Raw genomic sequence first — 21,090 nt, 5'->3', positions numbered from 1 at the left:
GTTGACAGGTTTTGGGGCCACTGAAAGTTCGAATTTGTTTTAATCACTGCAAAATGGAAATTTCCTGCAGGAACTTTGGAAAGCTTAGCCAGTCATTGTGTTTTTTCTTCCAAAAGAGAAAAAGGCCTGCTTAAAAAAATTGTCGGACCACTAAAAAATCCGCAGGCCATTATATAAGTTGGTAGTTTGTACTGTGGATGAATCAGTGAAGTAAATAGAAAACAAGGGGTTATTATTAAGACCAAGTATACCAACTTGCTGATCGTGAAATATTCAAGTTAATGGCACACTGTGAGCCTTCAGAATGTAAGCAGTACAGCTACCCCAGTAAGTTATTTCTTTATGCTTTGCATTTGTATTATTTTAGAAGATAAACTGCAAATACAAATTGGATATGTGAAGCCTAATTGTAATGATTGTACTATGAGGCAGAACACTTTAGCATCTTAAATTAGTATTTGAACTAAATGGGCCATAAAACGCAGTACACACACTCTTTGGTATGTTTTACCCTGTCTTAATGTTTTGATGTTACTTTTCATACAGTTGACAGCAAATGACCTGCAGGAGAATATCACAAAAATAAATAATGGCGTCACCTTCATGATTAAGCATTCCCAGAAACTTTTCAAGGTATTTCTGCATAGGACTTTAAAATGTGGATAAGGAAATATTTTATTTATTTATATGTAATAGTCTGTACCGAAAATGTAATGTATTAATTTCATTTTGACTTGACCTTCATTGCAGTCTTATTTGTGTTACGCTTTATTTGTTTTATTTATTTATTTTATGTTTCTTCAATTCCGATTTGTGCTGAACTCTTTAACTTTCTACAAATTCATTCATTTTAAATACTGATGTTGTGTGGGTCTCTCATATTGGGGTGTATATACAGAATTAATGTGTGATTAAAAGTGGACCTATGAAAAAAATGTATACAGTGCCACAGCTGGACATGAATTGTATTTAGCTTTTTATTGGTCAGTCTGGCTGGTCTCTTCCATTATTAAACACTCTCCAAGTCAGTCACTGATTTTAAAATGGCAATCAGACATGTAAACCAGTAAACAAAGTGTGTCTTTACTATTACTTGTTTAAAATACGAAATATGGAAGTGGTTATGTCTCCTATCCCGTGGGGCATAGCTACTGAGTGACACCTTCATATATCAACAGATTTGTTTTGCTTGACTTATCATATACAAATCCTCTGAAAGTAATTCGAACATTGCTAATTCTTCCACAGAACTTGTCTTGTGACCTCTTGTAGTATTCCTTGTGGTAAACCCTTCGCAAATTAGTTTGGGCTTTTTTGGAGTTTTAATTCTAAGTGTGGAATCATGATTTAGGAAGTTGACTTAGAAGCACTGAACTTCAGCATTATCTATTAGGACTCAATGTAACTGGTTAGTGACGGAAGAACGAATACATGTTTAACATGATGAACCCAAGCTTTCGCTGCTCCCGGATAGAACTGTATAAGGATTGAGATGGAGAAAGTTTTTCCGACTAAGCCTAACACAATTTCTTGTGCCTTCGACATGATCTGATCATAATCCTTGGATGAAGAAATGGGGATGTGTTACTCTTTGCCGTTCAATGAAAACATTAAAAAGATGAAGTACGGAGGGCGTGGCCAAGCCGAGCGCTAAGATGGCCGCTTATCTTGTTTGCTCCGCCGACCTGAGCACGAAATCTGTAACTTATCCGCTTCTTACTGCCTAAACTGACGCTGAATTGCCAGGATTGGAATCCAGACTGGCTAAGGATCTCAGCGACGTCGCTGGTGTCTAAGAAGATGTGACAGAGTCGGCGAAGTGATCTGTGACATTGGGCCACACGGAGACGAGAGAGAGGCTGTGCAGCCGGCCGGCCGGGAGCACCACCAGCAGTGAGGGACCTCTGAAATCATGGCCTCTGGAGTGGGGGTAGACAGCTGAAGACACCCCACTGAGAAAGGCGAGTGGTCCTGGATCATGGCTGCCAAGATCCGCGATCTCAGTGCTGCAGAGTGAGAGCCGCTGACGACTTGGTGTGGAGAAGGGCCGCAAGTTACGGGCAGGCGAGGCGGGCCGGAGGGCGCGTCTTTACTGATTCAGCGGCGGTGGTGAAAATTGCTTCCACCACTATCGGCTGACATCGTGGAGTGAAAGAGGCACGTAATACGGCATTGGAAGGTGACTTGGACCCCCCCCCCCCTCCGGCTGCACCTCGCACGGCCCTGTGTGCGGTAGATAGCGCAGAAGCAATACTGAGGGAGGGCAGATTGACATTGACTTGGGGGCACAGTTCTGGTGAAAGTTAGACCGCGCTCGGGGGCTGGGAGACCAACGCAGCGTGGCATTCGAGGTACTGCACTGGTCGCTCTCGGGCTGTTTAGGTCGGAGGGGAGGATTTTGATGACCCCACTCTTGGCCGTTCTACATTGTCCTTCCCACCAGTCACAAGAGGGCCCGGTCCGGGAGATCAGCAGTCATCATGACTGGGGGTTGCAGACTAAACTGTTAAAATATGCATGAGACGGGGGTCCCGGCACGAGCCCCAAAGGACAATCAGACACCTCTGACAATTCTGAGCCTCGAGGGAAGTCAAAAGACCCATCCTTGCAGGATATCCTCGATGCCGTTACTGCTGTCCGCACATCCCTGGAGTCCCCTATAGACAGGGTTTCAATGGAGGTGTCTCTTATCAGGGAAGATATGTGATCCATGAACTCGCGCTTAAAGGACGTTGAAATTAAGCTTACCTCCCTGGTGGAAGATGGGTCTGAGTTGCAAAAGAAGGTTGAGGACCTACAATCACATTCCGTGAGGCTGGAGGCGCAGCTGGACGACTACAAGGGGCGCTCCAGGCCCAACAACGTCCGCATAATTGGGGTGCTGGAACGCGCGGAAGGGCCGTCTCCGTACCTTTTCGTGGAGGATTTAATCACTAACTACCTCAAGCCACGTGAACTCTCCAACTTTTTGTCAGTGCAGTGAGCGTGCCGGGGGGAAGACTGAGGACTGGCGCCCCCAGCGACAGCTTCTCGCCAGAATATTTAACTTCCACAACAGGGATGTTATCCTGCAGTGTGCCCGATCCGCCTCACCAGTGGAATTCCAGAGCAGTCACATCACCTTTGTTCCGGACTTCACCCTCAGCGTGCAAGGACAACAGCAAAGTTTCCTGGAGGTTAAGAAGGCGCTCCGAGACAAGGACTTGAAATATGCAATGTTGTTTCCGGCCAAGTTGCGGGTGTAATCGGAGGGGAAATCCTGGTACTTCACCACTCCGGAGGAGGCCTGGGACTGGCTGGAGGGTTGGCGTACTGAGGGCCGCCGCACTCACCATGCCGGGGATGTGAGGAGGGACGCGATACCCAGGCTTCTGGTGGTGGCTCGCAACAGATGGACTTAACTGAGACAGCGGCTGGTGTCGAATAATTGGTCTGTATGTTTTTCCTTCGGGGGGTGCAAAGGCTTGGTGATCATGGATGGTGAGCAATGGGGTCTGAGTCGCCCGCGAACATTGCGTCCGATATTTGTTATTCTGTGATAGAATGTCATAGATGTTGCTGTTGTCTCGAACTTTGTTTTTGTTTGTTCCCCTGCTGATCTTGTGGGTAATGTCGGATATGTGGTTGGCCCATGTCTATGCTCTCACCACAAAGACGTTAGGCCATTCTGGTTAATAATGAAAAAAAGGAGTATTTTAGGGATGGGTGCTCGGTTGCGACATACAGTCTCGAAAGTGTTTGGAAGGGTGGGCGATAGGCACTCTGCTAGTTTGGGGGGCGGAGGTTTTGTCACTGCCGAGCAGGGAGGAGGGTCAGGGGGTATGGACAGGGGGGAGGGCGGGGAAGGGTTTTTGGGTGTGTTTTTAGTAATGTGTTTGCTTAGGCATGTCCTTCTTGAGTGGTCTCGAAAGCAGATGGCGACAGATGGGTCAGCTGATATGCTCTTACTGGTCACAGTATTCAACAAAGCAATTGACTCCTTTTTCAAACGTCCCCCCTGTCCGTCCGTCTGAAACCCCCCCCCCCCCCCCCCCCCCCACCACCACCACCACCACCACCGCAGGATATGCTCTTTATATAAACACACCTTTGACGTTAGAGGTTTAGTGCCTCGCGTAGACAAAAACTCATCTTGTTATCCTGGAACGTAAATGGGTTGGGGGACAAAATTAAAAGAGGAGTGGTTCTCCAGTTTCTGAAACGGCACTCGCTCGATGTTTTATTGCAGGAGACCCAGTTGCTGGGAAATGGTTGCAAAGCCCTGTTGCGATGGGGTTTCCAGGTGGTCGCCCACTCTGCCTTTGGTTCTGGTTCCCGAGGGGTGGGCATTTTAGTTCGCAAGTCCTTCTCCTTGATGGTCAACACGATTCACACGGACCTGCTGGGTAGGTTTGTGGCGGGGTTTGGGAGGGAGCAGCCCTCAATCTGTTATCAGTGTACATTCCACCGGGACTGTACACCCAGGCATTTAGTGACCTGGGGGGTCGCCTCCTGAATCTACCGGACGAGAGATTGTTCATTGGGGAGGGGGGGTTTAACTATTGTTTCTGACTCACTGGATCGAAGGCCCCAAAAAGATCTGCCGTTCTCACACAAAGGTGTCTATAGTTTTATGGGGGCTATGGGCTTGGTAGATGTCTTGAGGTAGATGCATCCCAGGGAACTTCAGTACACACACCTCTCAGGCCCCCACCGCTGCATGTCGCGCATAGACTACATACTTGCACTCACACAGATCCACAACGTTAAAGACATCTAACACTTGGCTAGGGGGGGTCTCCGATCACTCGCCGATAATGTGCAGGATGGAAGTGGGGGAGCTCCTGGCTGGCGGTGTTGCACCGATTTAACTAGTGGTATCTTAATATTCCCCCCCATCAGAGAGAAGGTGTTGGAAGAACCCGATCTTTATTTTCAGGAAAACCTGGCTTGGTCATTTCATCTTGCTCCCTTTGGGAGGCCTATAAAGCGGTCATCCAGGGGGGTCGTGTTGGGGCAAATTGCTGGGCAACGTAAGGAGACGTCTGCGGCTCTAGTGCGCCAATAGAGTGAACTCCTAGAATTGGAACACGCGGTACGTCAGCAGAACTCTGAGGACGGGCGCCAACAACTCCATATCAAGACGCAAGAATTATCGGACTTGGCTCATTATAGGGCTACACTTGGTAGGGTATATGATATTGGTGACAAGGCAGGCAAACTGTTGGAATGGCTTGACTGCAGAGAGGAGGCACGGCGTGTAGTAGTAGAACTCGTCACTGACCAGCACTCCCGTATTACTGCTCCGCAAGATATCGCGGATGCTTTCGGAAGACACTTCCACTCGTTGTATACTTCTCTCACATACTCGTCAGAAGAGGAGGCTTCATCACTCCCACGTGATATCCAATTGCTGGCTCTCACCGCTGAGGAAAGCTCTGACGTGGTGCGCGACCTCATGGTGACTGAAGTAAAGAATTTACGATTTACGTAGGGGGAAGGCGTCGGGCCCCAATCGAATCCCCATGGAATTATATAAGCTGACGGGGCCAGGACCGCTCCATTTCTCACTGACCTGTACCGGGAGAGTAAGCAGACTGGAATTCTCCTTGATCGTAGATTAGCTAATATAATTGTGATCCATATAATGGGCAAACCCGCAGATTTGTGTTCTTCCTATAGGCCTATTTTATTGCTCAACTGCGAGGCTAAGATCCTTATGAAGGTCCTTGCCACTCGCCTGTTGCAGGTTCTTCCTACCCTGATCCACCCGGATCAGTCCGGGTTTATGACTGCGCGGAACACATCTCTTTTTCTCCGCTGCCTACATGGGGTGCTCTGCAGGGCAGATACGATTACAGAGGATACGGTGGTGGTGTCTCTGAATACCACGTCGGCCTTTGACACTATTGAAAGGCCCTATATGTTTGCCGTGCTCCAGAAGTTCGGTTTTAGCCCGGAATTCATTCAATGGGTACGCCTCCTTTGTCAGCCATTGGCAATAATTGGAAATCTGTTTTTTCATTGAGTAGGGGTACAAGGCAGGGCTGTCTCCTGTCTCCGCCCCTTTTCGCCTTGGCTCTGGAACCCCTGGCGGTGTGGATCCGTCAATACCCAGCTATCAGGGTTCTGAGATGGACGGATGACTGGGAAGACAGTATATCACTGCATGCGGATGATATCCTGCTTTATCTTGCCTCCCTGGCAAAGTCACTCAACGTCTTAATGGACATATTCCGTGTATTCGGCGATTTTGCGGGTTATAGGATCAATTGGTCCAAATCGGTGCTTTACGTACTTAGTGGATGGCAGCCCCGACTTCCCCGGGATTGCCTACTGACGGAAGCCAAGGACGGGTTCAAGTATTTGGGCATATGGGTTTCCAAGGACCTATCTCGCTTCTATGCTGCTAACCTTCGACCTCCACTGGCATTTCTGAAATCAGACGTTCCGCACTGGAGGTCGCTCTCCTGGGGGGAGCGGCATTGTTTAAGATGATGTCCCTCCCCTGGCTGCTGTATGTGCTGCAGAGTACGCTCCTCCTGGTCGCGGCGTCGTACTTCAAAGAGCTTGAGCCAACGGCGCAAGAGTGCTGTGGGAGGGCAAGTTCCCTCTCATTGCCACACGGAAACTCACTCTGGGATGGTGGCATCGGGCTCCCTGAAATGAAAAAATATTATTGGGCCTCGCAGCTCGTCGCTGTCAAACAATGCAGGTATTTTCGGCATGATGACCCGGCCTTTCGGACAGATAGTTGGCTCCTCCCGGGAGGCGGATTTGAGGGGGCGCTGTATCAAAAAATCTGTGTTGCCCGACTCTACATGCGGTACAGGCATACAGGCATGGAAAGACACCAATAGAAGCCTGGGTTGGGAGGGCAAGCTCACTCTAGTTACGCCTCTTTGGCACTGTGATCAGCTGGGTCGGTTGTCGCGTTCCCTGGGTTTTGACAAATGGGATACCATTGGAATCAAGTGTTGGAGCACTTAGTGTTTTGTAAAATGCCCCTCACACACCAAAAGGCCCCTTGGTGTCATGCTTCATCATCGGGGTCTTCGCACCCCTCTAACGGGATGCGGCGTGCTGCGACCAACGACTACGCGGGAGCACTTATAGTTAATGACTATATGTGGTGCATGTGTGTGGGGTGTATTTACAAGTGAGTGGTGGGATGTGGTGAAGGTTTAAAAAGTACCTGGCACATGAGTATATAGGAAAAATGTATTCTAAACTCTGGCTGGTACTATTGGTCTAGAGGGTGTCCGAAGAAATGGTCACACATATGGGGGGGCTTGGAACTCGTTTCAGGGGAACATATCTGAACCCCCTAGAAGCTCATAGGACAATGCCGCTGATGTTGAATAGGATGTGTTTTCTGATGTTTCCGTTATATTGTACTGTGTAATGAGCTTTGATGTTTTCGCTAAATGTACTGCTATGGACCATCTGTGCAATTTTGGTGAACTGATTGTAAAAATGCCTGTATTTTTTCTTTTAAATAAAAAATGTAAAACAAAAAATATGAAGTACAAAACATACGGATAAAGGAATATTTTTAAGAAAGTATATTGATAGACACTAACGATAAAATAAAGAAATGTTATCCAAAGTGTGACCCAAAATAAATAACTAGTGAAAAGAAATGAACTATTCTATCCATAGATGAAAGTTAATTTTATATGGCTTTGAAGGCAAATGGTGACAAAATCTACTTAAGAAAACTGTTCACCTGTAGATTTTGCACCAGTTTGTTGAGGTAGTTTAAGGATTCAAGCACAAAAGTTGATGGTAGACGTGCTTGCAATACGTCTAATCACTGGGTAGCAATCTAACCCATTTTTTTTGTCTACCATGCCACATCACATTACACCCAGTCATATGCAAGTCAACCTTGATCCTGCGCCAGTAGGAACAGTCCAGCTCGAACTGCTAAGCCAGGTCCTCTCTGAACCAGAATACCAACACATTGAGAGAGGTTTTTGCTTGTTTGAGCCTCTTCAGTTGAGTGCAGCTTGGTTCAAATGGCACAGTGTACACGGGACCTATGTCTGAGCAGACCGTAGGGCATTTAGGATATTACATCAACACTCAAAAGGTGATTGGATTATCTGCAAGCATGTCTCCCATAACTGGCAATCACTCAGGGTAGCACTTTAACTCATTTATTGAATGCACACTATGCCACCACAGATTAGACTCAGCCATATACAAATCAGCCTTGGTCCTGCTCCAGCAGGAACAGTCATTCACTGTGCAACTGGGACCAAGCTGCTGAAGAAGCCCAGCTAAGCCCAACCCATTCTTGGATTGCTTGTGTTCCGGTTCAGAGAAGACCTACCCTGACGCTTCGGGCTTGACTGTTCCCATTGGAGCAGGATCAAGATTGATTTGCATATGGCTGAGTCTAATTGTAGGTGGCATAGTAGGCAAACAATGGGCTGGAATGCTACCTGACCAATTGCTGGTGATTAAACTATTTGCAACCATTCCTACCATTACCTTTTGTGGGTTTGTAGTTAAAGGACTGATTGATATTGAACAATGACTGCTCTAAAAGAAGTAAAGGAGACCGCTGAAGTAATTTGACACGAGGGTGCCTCTGAACTTCCTGTGACTCAATTATGAATTGAAGATGTTAAACTTTTGCGCCTTATGCACAGAGCATTGTCTCCAATTACTGCCATTGCAGAGGGCAATCATGTTTAATAGAGGCACTTCTACAAGTCCTCAATTACGTACAGGAGCAGAGTTATAGGTAGCAAAAATGTAAACCAACTGTATAATGAACTGAAACAACACAAATTCTGATGGGATTATCTGCTGTTGTGGTTAAATGCAATGCACTGCTTGTTCTTGCAGGCACCTGCGTATATCCGAGAACACTCCAGGCTGCACTATTTGGGCTCAACAACCCATGCTTCCAAGGTAAGAACAGCTTGCTCCTTCATAACTGCTGTGCCCATCGCCAAGATTTTTAGAGAATGATGTTTGTGTTTGTTTGCAGGAGTTTGCTTTTGTATTTCTTTCTTAACTCCATGAACGTCCATTTCATTGGACAGCCTCCATATGCTCTATTATTTTTAAAGCTGCCTCTTATTTTAAAGCTTTCTGCCCATTCATTTATTCATTCATTCATTAGATTTCAAAAGATCACAACTATTATGCTACCTTCTCTTGGAATATTCTAACACCCTGCTGAAACTGCTTAAAAATTAATTGTGAAGTCTGCACAAAACAGGAGATTACCTGTGGCTTTGCTCCTCGATTTTTAGGTCAGTCGTTAGCAAAGAAAATAGGATTCTAATAACTGTATATACACCATACATACTTCTTGACCGGTGCTTCCAGTCGACCCTCTTGATCTATTGGTCCGCTGTTGTCATTTACATTTTGCTTCTTCCCACCACAGCATAGAGCATGGGACACAGGGTTGTTGCACCTTAGCCATTAACTTATCTAACTGTAATTGATGGTATTCTGCCCTTGCACAGTGTGCACCTCTGCACAATAAGTGGTCCATTTCAGTGGTTGGAACCATTTGTTCAATGAGTGCTTTTACCTTTAAACATTATTGCATTTTGTCTTTTAGTCAGTGCTTGTTGTGCGTACAACTGGAATGGCATGGGGAGTAAATAAAAACACTTTAAAAAAAACAGATGGATTTAGGACCAGATCTCTGTACTGGGATGAATGTATTACATTGTTCTGCATTCTGTCCATCAATTGTTCTTTTTTCATTTGTCACCCAGAGTGGGACAGGTATGCCCAGAAGTGGGTCCTGTGCTCTCCTTGCCACTGGAATCAAACTATCCTGGCTGATGAGGGGTGAACCCCGAACCCGGTCCTAGGATGCTTGTTTCCAGTCCAGGAAGGACCTGGCCTGGCAGTTCAGGCTGGACTGTTCCCATTGGGTGCAGGGTAAATACTGATTTGCACATGGCTGAGTTCAAACTGGAATGGCATTGGGAGTAAAAAAAACGATGGAATTGGGCCCAGATCTCTGTACTGGGAAGAATGTATGACCTTGTTCTGCATTCTGTCCATCAATTGTTCTTTTTGCATTTGTCACCCCAAGTGGGACGGGTATGCCCATACAAGGATCCCGTGCTGTCCATGCCACTGGAGTCAATCTATCCTGGCTGATGAGGGGGGAAACCCTGAAACCAGTCCTAGGATGCTTGTTTCCAGTACAGTGAGGACCTCTTTACTGGGGTCCATCACTTGTTCTGTTTGTACATTAGCTTTCCCACAACTGCTACAGGGCAACCTGTGTGTCACGTGCCTTAATACAAAAACCATTCACAAACAAATTAAGAATTTGTAAAGGCAAATGGTCGACAGCTAAAGCTTCACCTGTTGGCTTTGTCAATGCATACTATGTTTGACCCTTGACACAGCTCTTTATTTGTATCTCCAGATTGTTTTCTCTCCCAAAAAAATATATAGAATATACATACAGAGAGGGTGTTTTGTTCAGAGGGCTTCATGAATTGGTCTGCTAAATTACCAATCACATTTTGCTTCTTCCCAACATAGTATACAGCATGGGGCAAAGCATAAGTGTAGGTTACCCAAAGGGGTCCTTTCACTCTGGTTACCTCCACCTAAAATAGTTATGTCTTCCGTGTCAAAGCTGTTTAAAGTGTGTTTTTTATTTTATTTATTTTGTATATTAACTCTAAATAGCTTTTTTCCCGGCATTTGGTATCCAGTTAAATGGTGATTTTAATTTATATCTCCTTTGAAACGTTCTAAAGTGTTTAATTAACATTGTAGGTGCCTGCAATTTGGGTGCTTCCTTATGTGTGATTTATTCTGGTCTCTTTCCCAAACAGCAATAATATTAAACTGCATTGTACAACTGAAAGACTTGTTATTAAAAAACAGAACTCTTGTAAAACGGGCATCAGTGAATTTGTATTCACTCTAATTTGGTAATGCCATCAGGTAGCATCCACATTTTTCTTTTTCATTTCGTGGTATGTTTTTTTTGTGGTATATGCTTGCAATTACAACAAAAAAAAAACGCTACTCACAAAGGCCAGACCAATTGCCTTTGCCAATGATTTTCACTGTATGCTTTAGAGCTATGATAAACTAATTGATTGAAAATCTATTTCTATACTAATATAATAAAGAGAGAGCCCAAACCTTTGAGGCGGGTAATCTCAGGAACCACTGCACCAATCACAATACCCAATACAGCGTTGGAAAGGGCAGTTGCAGCAGAAGGACATAGGCTATGCAGACGCCCACTATATACATTTAAAAGGTAAAAGAACCGTGCCAGTAAAGTAGTCCCTTGTGGGCGTGTCTGCGTTGTGTTGGGGGCGTGACAAACGCTGGGGGTGTGTGGTACGTTCCGCCCTTCATGCCATGTCTCATATTGTGTGCTGGGGGCGTGGGCCTGTGCGGGGCGGGGATTACGGAAAAAAAAGCAAGCGTTGTGCCCAATATTTCATTGTTTTTTCTTCCCAGGTTCTGTACATTCCAGCTCCGGGTGTCCACCCTGCTCCCTTTAAATACCCCTGCACCCCATAATGGTAACCCACCCTTACTCCTTAAAATACCCCAACACCCTTAAACACTAACCCATCTTAACCCTATAAATATACCCTGTACCCCAAAACTCAAACCTATCCCTAAACCCTATAAATACCTCAAAACCCAAACCTACCCCTGAACCCTAAAAATACCCCTGTACCCCAAAACCCAAACCTAGCCCTGAACCATAAAAATAACCCTGTACCCAAAACCCAAACCTACCCCATAACACTAAAATACTCCTGTACCCCAAAATCCAAACCTAGCCCTGAACCCTAAATATACCCCTGTACTCCAAAACTAGCCCTGAACCCTTAAAATACCCCTATACCCCAAAACCCAAACCTAGCCCTGAACCCTAAAAATACCCCTGTACTCCAAAACCCATACCTATCCCTAAACCCTAAAACTACCCCTGTACCCCATAACCCAAAACTATATCTGAACCCTTAAAATACCCAAACAACCCAAAACCTATACCTCAGTACCCCAAAACATATTTCTGTCACAGATAAGAAATGCTATCTAAACGAAAACTTACAAAACAATTTACTACTGGCTGCCAGCAATTCATACCCGGACAACGTCAGGACGGGCTGCTAGTATCATTATAAAAATGTATACAGAAACTTGAATAAAAAATTATAATTACAACTGTTGGCTCCAATTGGCACTTCAAAACTACTTAAGTCAATCTGAATCTTCTTGAAACGTAAATGTTTGAATCAGTAATAACGACTGCACTGTAACTTAGTACTTGTTATTTGCACCTGAGATCCTTGTACGACTTTACTCTCTATCCCCATTAGTTATGAGGTATAGTCACTTTTCTAACGTTCTTAAAAATATAAATGTAATAAGTTACCTGGCTTTTAGAGACACTATGGTAGTTTTGTGTGGGTTGGGGCCTGCTGGGCCTTAAAGGAATAATATTAATAAATCTTCCATTAACCATTTGTTTTCAACACATAATAAACATTACTTTGGATTATCCATAGTAACCGAAGATGTGGTATTTGAGCATCTTCAAGTTCCTTTTATTGAGAGAGGTTTTGGGCACGAAAGAGGAAACCTGTTCACCCCCTCTGTGGCTGTCATGTTAGTATATTATGGTGGCAAACTTACATTTTCATCTTTGACATTAATTTTTCAGAGCCAATGGAGTACTGTATCCCCACGCGCCGTGCATTGCTATCATCAGTTCAGATGTATATGTGGACCAGGAACTTTCTCCTAATTTTGTCTTTTCTGAGCTCCCTGCTAGTATTATAGAAGGAGAATTGCGTAGTCTGTGTAGATCATGTAACCAAACTTTAGATAAGTCTATGAACACATTTTGGAAGTGTTGGTCAGCCTCCACTGCCTTCATTCTGTCAGCCTTGTCTGGTTCTTGATCTAGAGAATTGCGTAGTCTGTGTAGATCATGTAACCACACTTTAGATAACAGTTTATGAACACACTTTGGAAGTGTTGGTCAGCCTCTACTGCCTTCATTCTTGTCTGGTTCTTGATCTACTTGACGACAGCTTTGCAGAGGAATACAAGAAGGCTTAACTTTCCCTGCAGCAGCTATGGCGCTCTTGGTTAACTATGGCTGTTTTCTTTCTCTAGTGTCCAACTATCGCCCATCTGCCGTAGCGTAATGACCTTAATGCCCGTGTGTTTGTCCATATTTGAAACAAAAGTAGTGATGTTTACAGTGGAAATGATGTATCCCTCAAGGCACATGTTTGTTGGTCATTTTTTTTGTATCTGCTAGCATTGCGTTTTAAAAGGTACAGTGGCAAGGTTTCTCAAAATAGAGCCAAAAGCAAGATATTACACGTGCCCAACTGACTCAGCTGCTGTTAGGCTTACTGAAATGTACTCACTAGGCTCTGGTACAAACTAACAAACGTTCTTATATCGGACTAGTATATATTTTCCACTTTAATTTTTTTCTCAAAGGTGTCCTACTTCGATGTATGTGTACTTCCTAGAAGGTGTTAGAAATTACACCCCTACTTTTTGTCTCACACCAAGTCTGGTTTGGTGAAATACCGGTGCCCAATAAAAAGTACTTTAAGACTGTTAGTCTTCCTCTGATAAACAACAGTTCTCAGTCATCAGATCTTAATTAATATACATAACTTGGAATAGGTAGATAATCCAAAAGAGTTTAAGTGGGAAGCCAGGTTATTGTATATGAAGCGGCCATGATTTTTGTGAATGCAGCCTCAATTGGAAATGGGATTGATCCGGCGATTAAAGTAGCAGTGTATACATAGTCTTACAAACAGGTGGCAAGTTGCTATCTAGGATAGTACAGACCGTTTATAAAAACCTTATGACTTACAACATTAAAAGAGCTACATAGTCCTTACTCACCACTTCTACAACCTGTACTCTGTATTTTTACTACTGATGCACCTACTGTACTCAGGAGTCAGTTTAGAAATATTTAAAATCTCATGGAGTCATGTGGCTGCCAGGGGTATGAAGCTACCACACATTAAACACCTTTGCCATAAAGTGCAGAGACACCTGTGCCAGAACCAGCAGTGTGGACACCCGCAAGTGGTGTCTGTGTCCTTCATAAAGCGTGATGTCCACAGACCATAGTTTACGTAGAGGAAAGTGGGCTGGGTATACACAGAAATAATCTATTTTGCCAACTTTCTCTGATACCTTCTTCTCTATCCTAGGCAGTCATCGCTTAAATATTGAAATGATGGAATGGCTTACTCCCCCAAGAGATTTGTCCAGCCTGAGTTTTTTCAGACTAATTCTGGCATTTTTACCTTGCCATAGTAACTTGGAGATGAGGATATCTATTTTCCTATGGAACTCCTCAGTCAATGTAAGAGGGAGCATGGTTATTAGGTAGTTCACTAATGGCGTAATCATCATCTTGTTGGTTTCGATTCTCCCCCACCATGTGATGAATCTCGGGGACCATGTGTCTAGAAAGTTTTTGATTTTCCCCAGAGTGGTGGTTTCATTCTGTTGTAAAGACTCTAAAATATTACTGCCAATTCCATCCCTAAGTATTTAATGAATCCCGGCGGCATGGTGAGGCCAGAGTCACCTAGAATCTCTGTAGTCCAATAGATATTGAGGGGTTTGACTTCTGACTTCTCTGTTCAGTTTGTAGCCAGAGTGGGACAAATAAACTTCTACGGTTTGTATCAGGGCTGTAATGGAATTACATGGGTTCTCTGTGACTGAGAATGTTGCCGGGTAAGCGGCCAGTTTAACCTGGAGATCTTTAAAGCTTACACCTTTTATTTCATGGTTCTGTTTAATGCCTTGAAGTAACGGTTCAAGGGCTAGGAGAAAGGGAAGGGGAAAGGGGGCAACCTTGTCTAGTGCCATGCTCAAGAGTAAATGCATCAGATACGGTTCAATTGATTGTGATGTGATGCAGTGGGTTCTGAATACATTGCAAAAGCCATGGTGACGAATGAGCTACCTAGATTAAAAGATCGCAAACAGTGTCTCAAGAATAGCCATGAGACTGTCGAACGCCTTTTCCGCGTCCAGGGTAATGGCACAAGACTGGCCATAAGTAGATGCTCACTGGCTGTGTATGGTTTGTGTTTCTTTGTTTTACCTTTCTTTCCTTGAAATTTAAGTCCTTTAGTAGTATGGTATTTACTTTTATGTATATTCAATGTATTCATTTGTTCAGAAAGCAACCAATAAAAACTTTTGAACACAAGAAATGATGGAATGGCATGGCATTTGTTACATTGTTTCTTAAGTAGAAGGAACCAGGAACTTTTTTATTTATTAGGTCCTGCACATATACTCCTAGATATGGTTTATAAAATATGCCAATGTGTACCCCCCCCCCCCCCCCGAGGATGTCATGCTTCATCATTGGACCTGCTCCTCATTGTCCGGCGCTGCAATGCCCTGCGGGCACCCTCAGTTGGAACAGTGTGCCTTTTCTCATGTCTTCAAACCGTGTGTATGTGGTGTTTAGGAAAACACCACAACTCTGAACATTGCAGCAGAGTAGATCCTATTCTCAGAGGGTTCAAACTCATTCCTTGTATCTGGGACAACAACACCAGTATCCTTATACTCTGCAGCATAGGCCACCTAGAGGATGAGCCTCCCAGCAATCCGCTCAAGACGGGACGCCTACAACAGGCACAAAACCCTGACCTGTTCCTTCACCCCTTTTCTGTTGCCCACTCCGATGGGGGGAAGCATTTAGAATTTCCTGGCAGAGTGACAACAAAAAACAAATGTCGCCTAGGTACTAAATAGTGTTGTCAGTGGTTACTGTTTCAAGTTCATAAGTCCTCCTCCTACGGTACCACCAAAGTCATCGAATCATCATCTGGAAATGTTAGGATCAGAAGTCAAGATTTTACTCCAAAAACCTGCGGTGGAAACCGTTCTTCCCCAACAAAGGAGAACCAACATTTATTCCCAATATTTTTTAGTACAGGAAAAGGACAAGAACGAATTCAGACCCATCCTCAATTTAAAATATGCCAATAAATGGATTTGCTGGTAAAAGTTCAGTATGTTGTGCTTACATCAAATCTATCCCCATATCCACAAAGGTTATTGCTTGTGCTCCATCGACCTCCAGGATGCTTATTTTCACATCCCAGTGGCACAAAAACATCGGAAATGCGTGAGGTTTTTTGGTGGGGCAGGACCATTACCAATACAGTGGTCTCAAGTCCGCATCCAGAACTTTCTCAAAAGTCATGGCAGTCGTGGCTGCCCATCTCAGGAAACACCGGGTCTTTGTCCATCCCCGTCTAGACCATTGGGTCATAAAGGCGTCAACTTTTCAAGAAGCGCAACTCTATTTCAACTGGGCATGCAAACTCCTATTATGCTTTGGACTTCAGATCTATCGCAGCAAATCTCAACCAATCCCTGTTCAGATTTTATTATCTGGGAGCCTCCATCAACACCATCCAAGCTAAAGTGTGTCCTTCTGAGGAAGGCACTTATCGATCCTTAAGAAATTTTGCTTTCTTATGACAGCATTTCATCTCAAGGTGAGGACAGTTTCATCATTCCTAGGTTCGATGGCCTCCTGAATGTTTCTCACTCTGAATGTCTGTCTCCCCATGCGACCGCTCCAAGAATGCTTGGAGAACCAGTGGTATCAGCTAACGGGCAGTTGGAACAACAGGATCCAGTTGTGCCTCCATGCGAAGCGTTCCTATAAAATGGTGGGGCTCCCCGTCCAATCTGCTTTTGACCAACAGGTTCCTTTTCAGATCATAGTGATGGATGCATCACTTCAAGGCTGCGGAGCCCACATGGATCATTTACAAATCCAAGGCAAGTGGCCCCCAAAAAAGATGTTGTATCACATTAAACACCTCGAACTTCGAGCAGTCCATTTAGCTCTCAAGCCCTTCCAGCTATAATTCAAGTCGCAGACTGTAGGAAACTGGCTATATATACTACACCAAAATGAGATATAGTGTGTATAGAGTCCAGGTGATCCCAGAGGTAGGCAGAGGTTAAAGTTAGATAGAACCTTACTCTCTCTTTGTGGTAGAGTGGTCGAGCAGTAAGGCAGTATCAGAGGACAGTGTTAAGCATTTGATGTAACACTCAGTCAGCAAATGAATTCACACACTCAAGAAGTGAACTCTAGGCCAATTTTTTGTATAAAAAATATACGGTTTATTTTCAGAACCAAGCAGCCTGGCACAGGTAAGCATAAACAACTTTTCAGTAATACGTTGCTGAATATAGAACAGTTTGAAAATGCAAGAGAACTTGTACTTTGTTTGATTTACAGGGGGTGCAGCAGGTTGCAACACTTAGCAAATGCAGTACATTGGAATTAATAGGTTTTTTCAGTGAATTACAGGCAAGTTACTTTTTACGTTACTTTTCTTACTCAGTGCTGGATACCTGGATTCCGCACTGGGACATTTCCTGTAAACGGGTAAGTAAATACGTTTTGGTTATTTGTGCGATTTTTTTTTAATTTTTTTTTTGAAGAAATTTTTTAGATTTCAAAACTCCACACTTAGAAACTTTTTGGTAGAGAATTGTCAATTTTATCCTATGGAGGAAAACCATCGGTTCACAGGTAAGTAATCGACTGTGGGATTTAAGGTTTTGGGGTTAGACTCTGGGTCCCCCAGGGTCAGTGATGCACTGTTATGTTATGTTATAATGGCTTTTGTAGAGCGCGCGGCTACTCAAAAAGAGTGTCCCGGCGCTTTTAAAAGGAGGGCTGCAGACTGCTAACATAACACATTAAAAGAGAAAGTATCACAGATATGCCAAACAGAACAAGAAAAAAAGCCTACTGGGTGAACAACCAGGTTTTGAGGAGTGTAAGAGGCAGAGAGTTCCACAGCTGTGGCGCCAGTAGTCCAAAGGAGCGACCTCCCAGGCGCGCTCTCTTCACTCGTGGGACCGTCGCTAAAAACAGGGATTCTGACCTCAGAGAGCGAGCCGGCCGGTAGAAGGCAAGTCTCTTTGGAGGTACTTCGCTCCCGTCGCATGGAGGGCCTTGTATGTCAAGGTCAAAGTCAAAGCCTTGAAGGCAATCCGTTTGCGGATTGGGAGCCAATGCAGGGTCTGCAGTAAGCCCGCAGCACTGGCACGTCTGTTCAGGCCAAAGATCGCTCTCGCCGCCGCATTCTGCACAACTTGGAGCCGCTGTAGCAGGTACTCTAGCAGGTACTCTGGCAGGCCCAGGTACAAAACGTTTGAATAATCTAGCCTGGAGCCTATCAGGGCCTGCACAGTCAGCTTCCTGTGCTCCTCCGACAAAAGGGGAAGAAACCTTCGCAGCATCCTAAGGAAGCCGAAGCAGGTGCCAGACAACCCCAGGATCTGGGACTTCATAGTCAAGCCCTTGTCCATCTTAACCCCCAGGTTCTTAGCCACTTGGGATGAACAAGTGGGGGGGAACATACCAGTCGGCCACCATGCCTGCCAGTCTGGCTCCATGTCACACCCAAAGAAGAGTACCTCAGACTTATCGGAATTGCACTTGAGGCTGTTCAGTTGTAACCATTGGAACACGGCCCCAAGGCAATCCCGGATACTCTCCCCATCAAAGTCTCCTCCTCTCTTGCACGAGAAGAGGAGCTGGGTGTCGTCTGCATAGGATACGATCCGGGCCCCAAACGACTCCGCCAATGCCGCCAAAGGGGTCATGAAGATATTAAAGAGGGTCGGGCTCAAAATAGAGCCCTGGGGGACCCCAACTCCCAGAGGCAGCATCACGGCGGAATCTGGCGAGGCCCAAACAGTTTGCCGGCGGCCAGCTAGAAAGGACGAAAACCAGCTGAGCACAGTGCCCCGTAGTCCAATCTCACTGAGTCTGGTGAGCAGGCCATCATGGGGGACGGTGTCGAAGGCCGCCGACAAATCCAGCATCACCAACTTGGCTTTTCCCCCAGCATCCAGCACCCCTTTGATGGTGTCTGAGACCTCAAGGAGCGCAGTCTCCGTCCTGAGATTTGGGCGAAAGCCCGACTGGGTGGAATGCAGAATCTCATTCGTCTCTAGAAAATTGGACAGCACCGTCTGCACGTGCTTTTCTACAATTTTCGCTGTTATTATATCCTCGGCGCACTGGGCGGCCGGTGCCGAGTTTTGAGGCCCAATGGGGGATAGGGGGGCCTCCGGTTGGTGGCCGCTGGCAAGCAGTCCATTGGGTTGTGGGAGCCAAGCTCCAAGGATTTAGGTCCTGGGAAATGGGGAAACAGTAGCTCAAATGGTGCACCCTCAGCGGCACTGGGGTCGCCGGGTGCAGAGTGGTGTTTTGACGTTGGGCGCCTGTTTTCTATGGCGAACCACTGGTTTGCAAAAGCACTGCAGATAGGGTGACTAAGGACTTCTGGGTGCGACCACCACTTGAAGAGGTAAGTTAGGAAGTTACGGGTTGGTTAGGCACCGTCCGTTTGGGCACACCAGGCTGTGGAGAGTCGGGTGCAGGGGTGCCTTTTGGGGTCGGATCTTCTTACCAGCTCCTGGTCGCAGTTAGGGGGTCTTCTGGATTTAGGCTGCAGGTGTCGGCTGGAGGCTTGAGGCAGGTCAGGGGTCACCGGATCTCGGGTCAGGATCACCAGGGTGACCTCCTCATGGTGTTTTTCCACTCAAGCTCGTGCAGGGTTCGGCGGGTGCAGAGTGGGCTGGATTCGCGGTCTCTGGCTGCTGCCAGAGGATGCCGTTGAACAAATCCGGTGTTCACGGGAGAAGCAGTTTTTGAAAGTGATGGCAGGCTGGTCCTCCGGGTTTTTTAGGTTGCTGGCTGCAGGACACACCGGGATTTCACAGGAACAGGTTTGAAGGGAGGCAGGCCGGTAGGGTTGGGGCTCAAGTCACTGGGCGTCTCTTCCTCTTGTTAGCTGGCTGCACGGCTGTTCGGTCTTTCTTCTTCTTTTCTTGTTGTCAGGCTGAATCTGAGAAGGCAAGGTTTAGGGTGCCCCTTTAATACTAGATTTATGGGCATTAAAGGTAGGTAAGGGCAGGGACCAATGGGTCCCTTATCTGGGGTGGGTACACCCCCTATTGTGCCACCCTCCAGCAGGAGGGGGGCAAGAGCCTGACCCTGGTTGGCTAGGTCCCCCCATCCTCACGAATGCGGGGACTTAGAGTTGTGCTTCACCTCGCCTCCCCCACCTGAGGGGTGGAGTTGGCAGAGGTGGCACACCTCTTTCCCTCACTTGTTTGCCCACCCGCTCTCCCGCCCAAAGTGGGGGGTGTAGAACCAGTGGGGACCAGTTTCTGAAAGCAGCAAAAGGTCTGGGGAGGCTCACAAAGGCAGCATGCCTTTGAAGCTTCCCCTTCATGAACCCTTTCCATCCTGGGGGAGGAGGCTTGGCGCCTCATCCCAGGATGTGCATTGTTTCAGGCCCCCAAGAGCAGCAGGCTCTCGACCCAGGGTTCGAGAAACATGTCTGTTGGTGGCAGCCTAAGCAGCCACTCAGTCAGGTCACTAGGAGTTGGTCGAGTTTAAGGGGGCATCTCTAAGATGCCCTCTGATGTGCATTTTACATTAAATCCCACACTGGCATCAGAGTGGGTTTAATGTGCTGAGAAGTTTCATACCAAACGCCCCAGTTTTCAGTGTAGCCATTATGGTGTCGTGGAGTTCATAATGTCAAACGCCCAGCACCATATACTCTTAATGGCAGCACTGCACTTACAGTGCCCAGGAATGGACTCTGGCACTGTAGGGGTACAGGGCTCATGCACCTGTACCCTCACCACTGGCAAAGGGCACCTAGCTAGGGGGTGACTGATGTATGCCAGGGCAGTGGTTTGTGGGCGTGGAACGCAGGGATGTGTGCCATGTCGACTCTTCACTTTGTTCTGCACCCAGACACACAGCCTGCAAAGGTAGTGTGTGAGTGTCCGGGTACAGGGCCTTTAAGGGTGGCACAATAAGTGCTGCAGCTCTTAGGGGCCTTCTCTGGTCACAGTGCCCTGGGTACCTGTGGTACCATTTACCTGGGGCTGACATGCAATTTTAGGGAAGGAACATAGGCCCTGGGTACCTGATTAGCTGGAGCCCAGGGCACTCTCAGTCAAAGAACATCAGCAATTTAGCAAAAAGTGGGGGCATACCAT

At 46.1% G+C, this 21,090-nt stretch overlaps 1 protein-coding gene across 1 annotated transcript in view; it reads left to right on the top strand.

Moving 5' to 3' along the window:
- The window catches only part of LOC147668281 (rho GTPase-activating protein 19-like), a gene marked incomplete at its 5' end in the record, with an annotated part of 173,199 nt that overhangs the window by 69,677 nt on the left and 82,432 nt on the right, over positions 1–21,090 (top strand). Inside the window, 2 exons of the mRNA XM_086948641.1 lie at positions 547–633; positions 8,839–8,904. Coding sequence (XP_086804767.1) covers positions 547–633; positions 8,839–8,904 — 153 coding nt within the window. The remainder of the gene's footprint in view (positions 1–546; positions 634–8,838; positions 8,905–21,090) is intronic.

The sequence above is a fragment of the Lissotriton vulgaris genome, unplaced genomic scaffold, assembly GCF_964263255.1.
Source record: "Lissotriton vulgaris unplaced genomic scaffold, aLisVul1.2 SCAFFOLD_1942, whole genome shotgun sequence".
Classification (NCBI taxonomy): domain Eukaryota; kingdom Metazoa; phylum Chordata; class Amphibia; order Caudata; family Salamandridae; genus Lissotriton; species Lissotriton vulgaris.
Note: the sequence above shows the minus strand (reverse complement) of the source record. Positions and strands in the feature narration are given on the sequence as shown.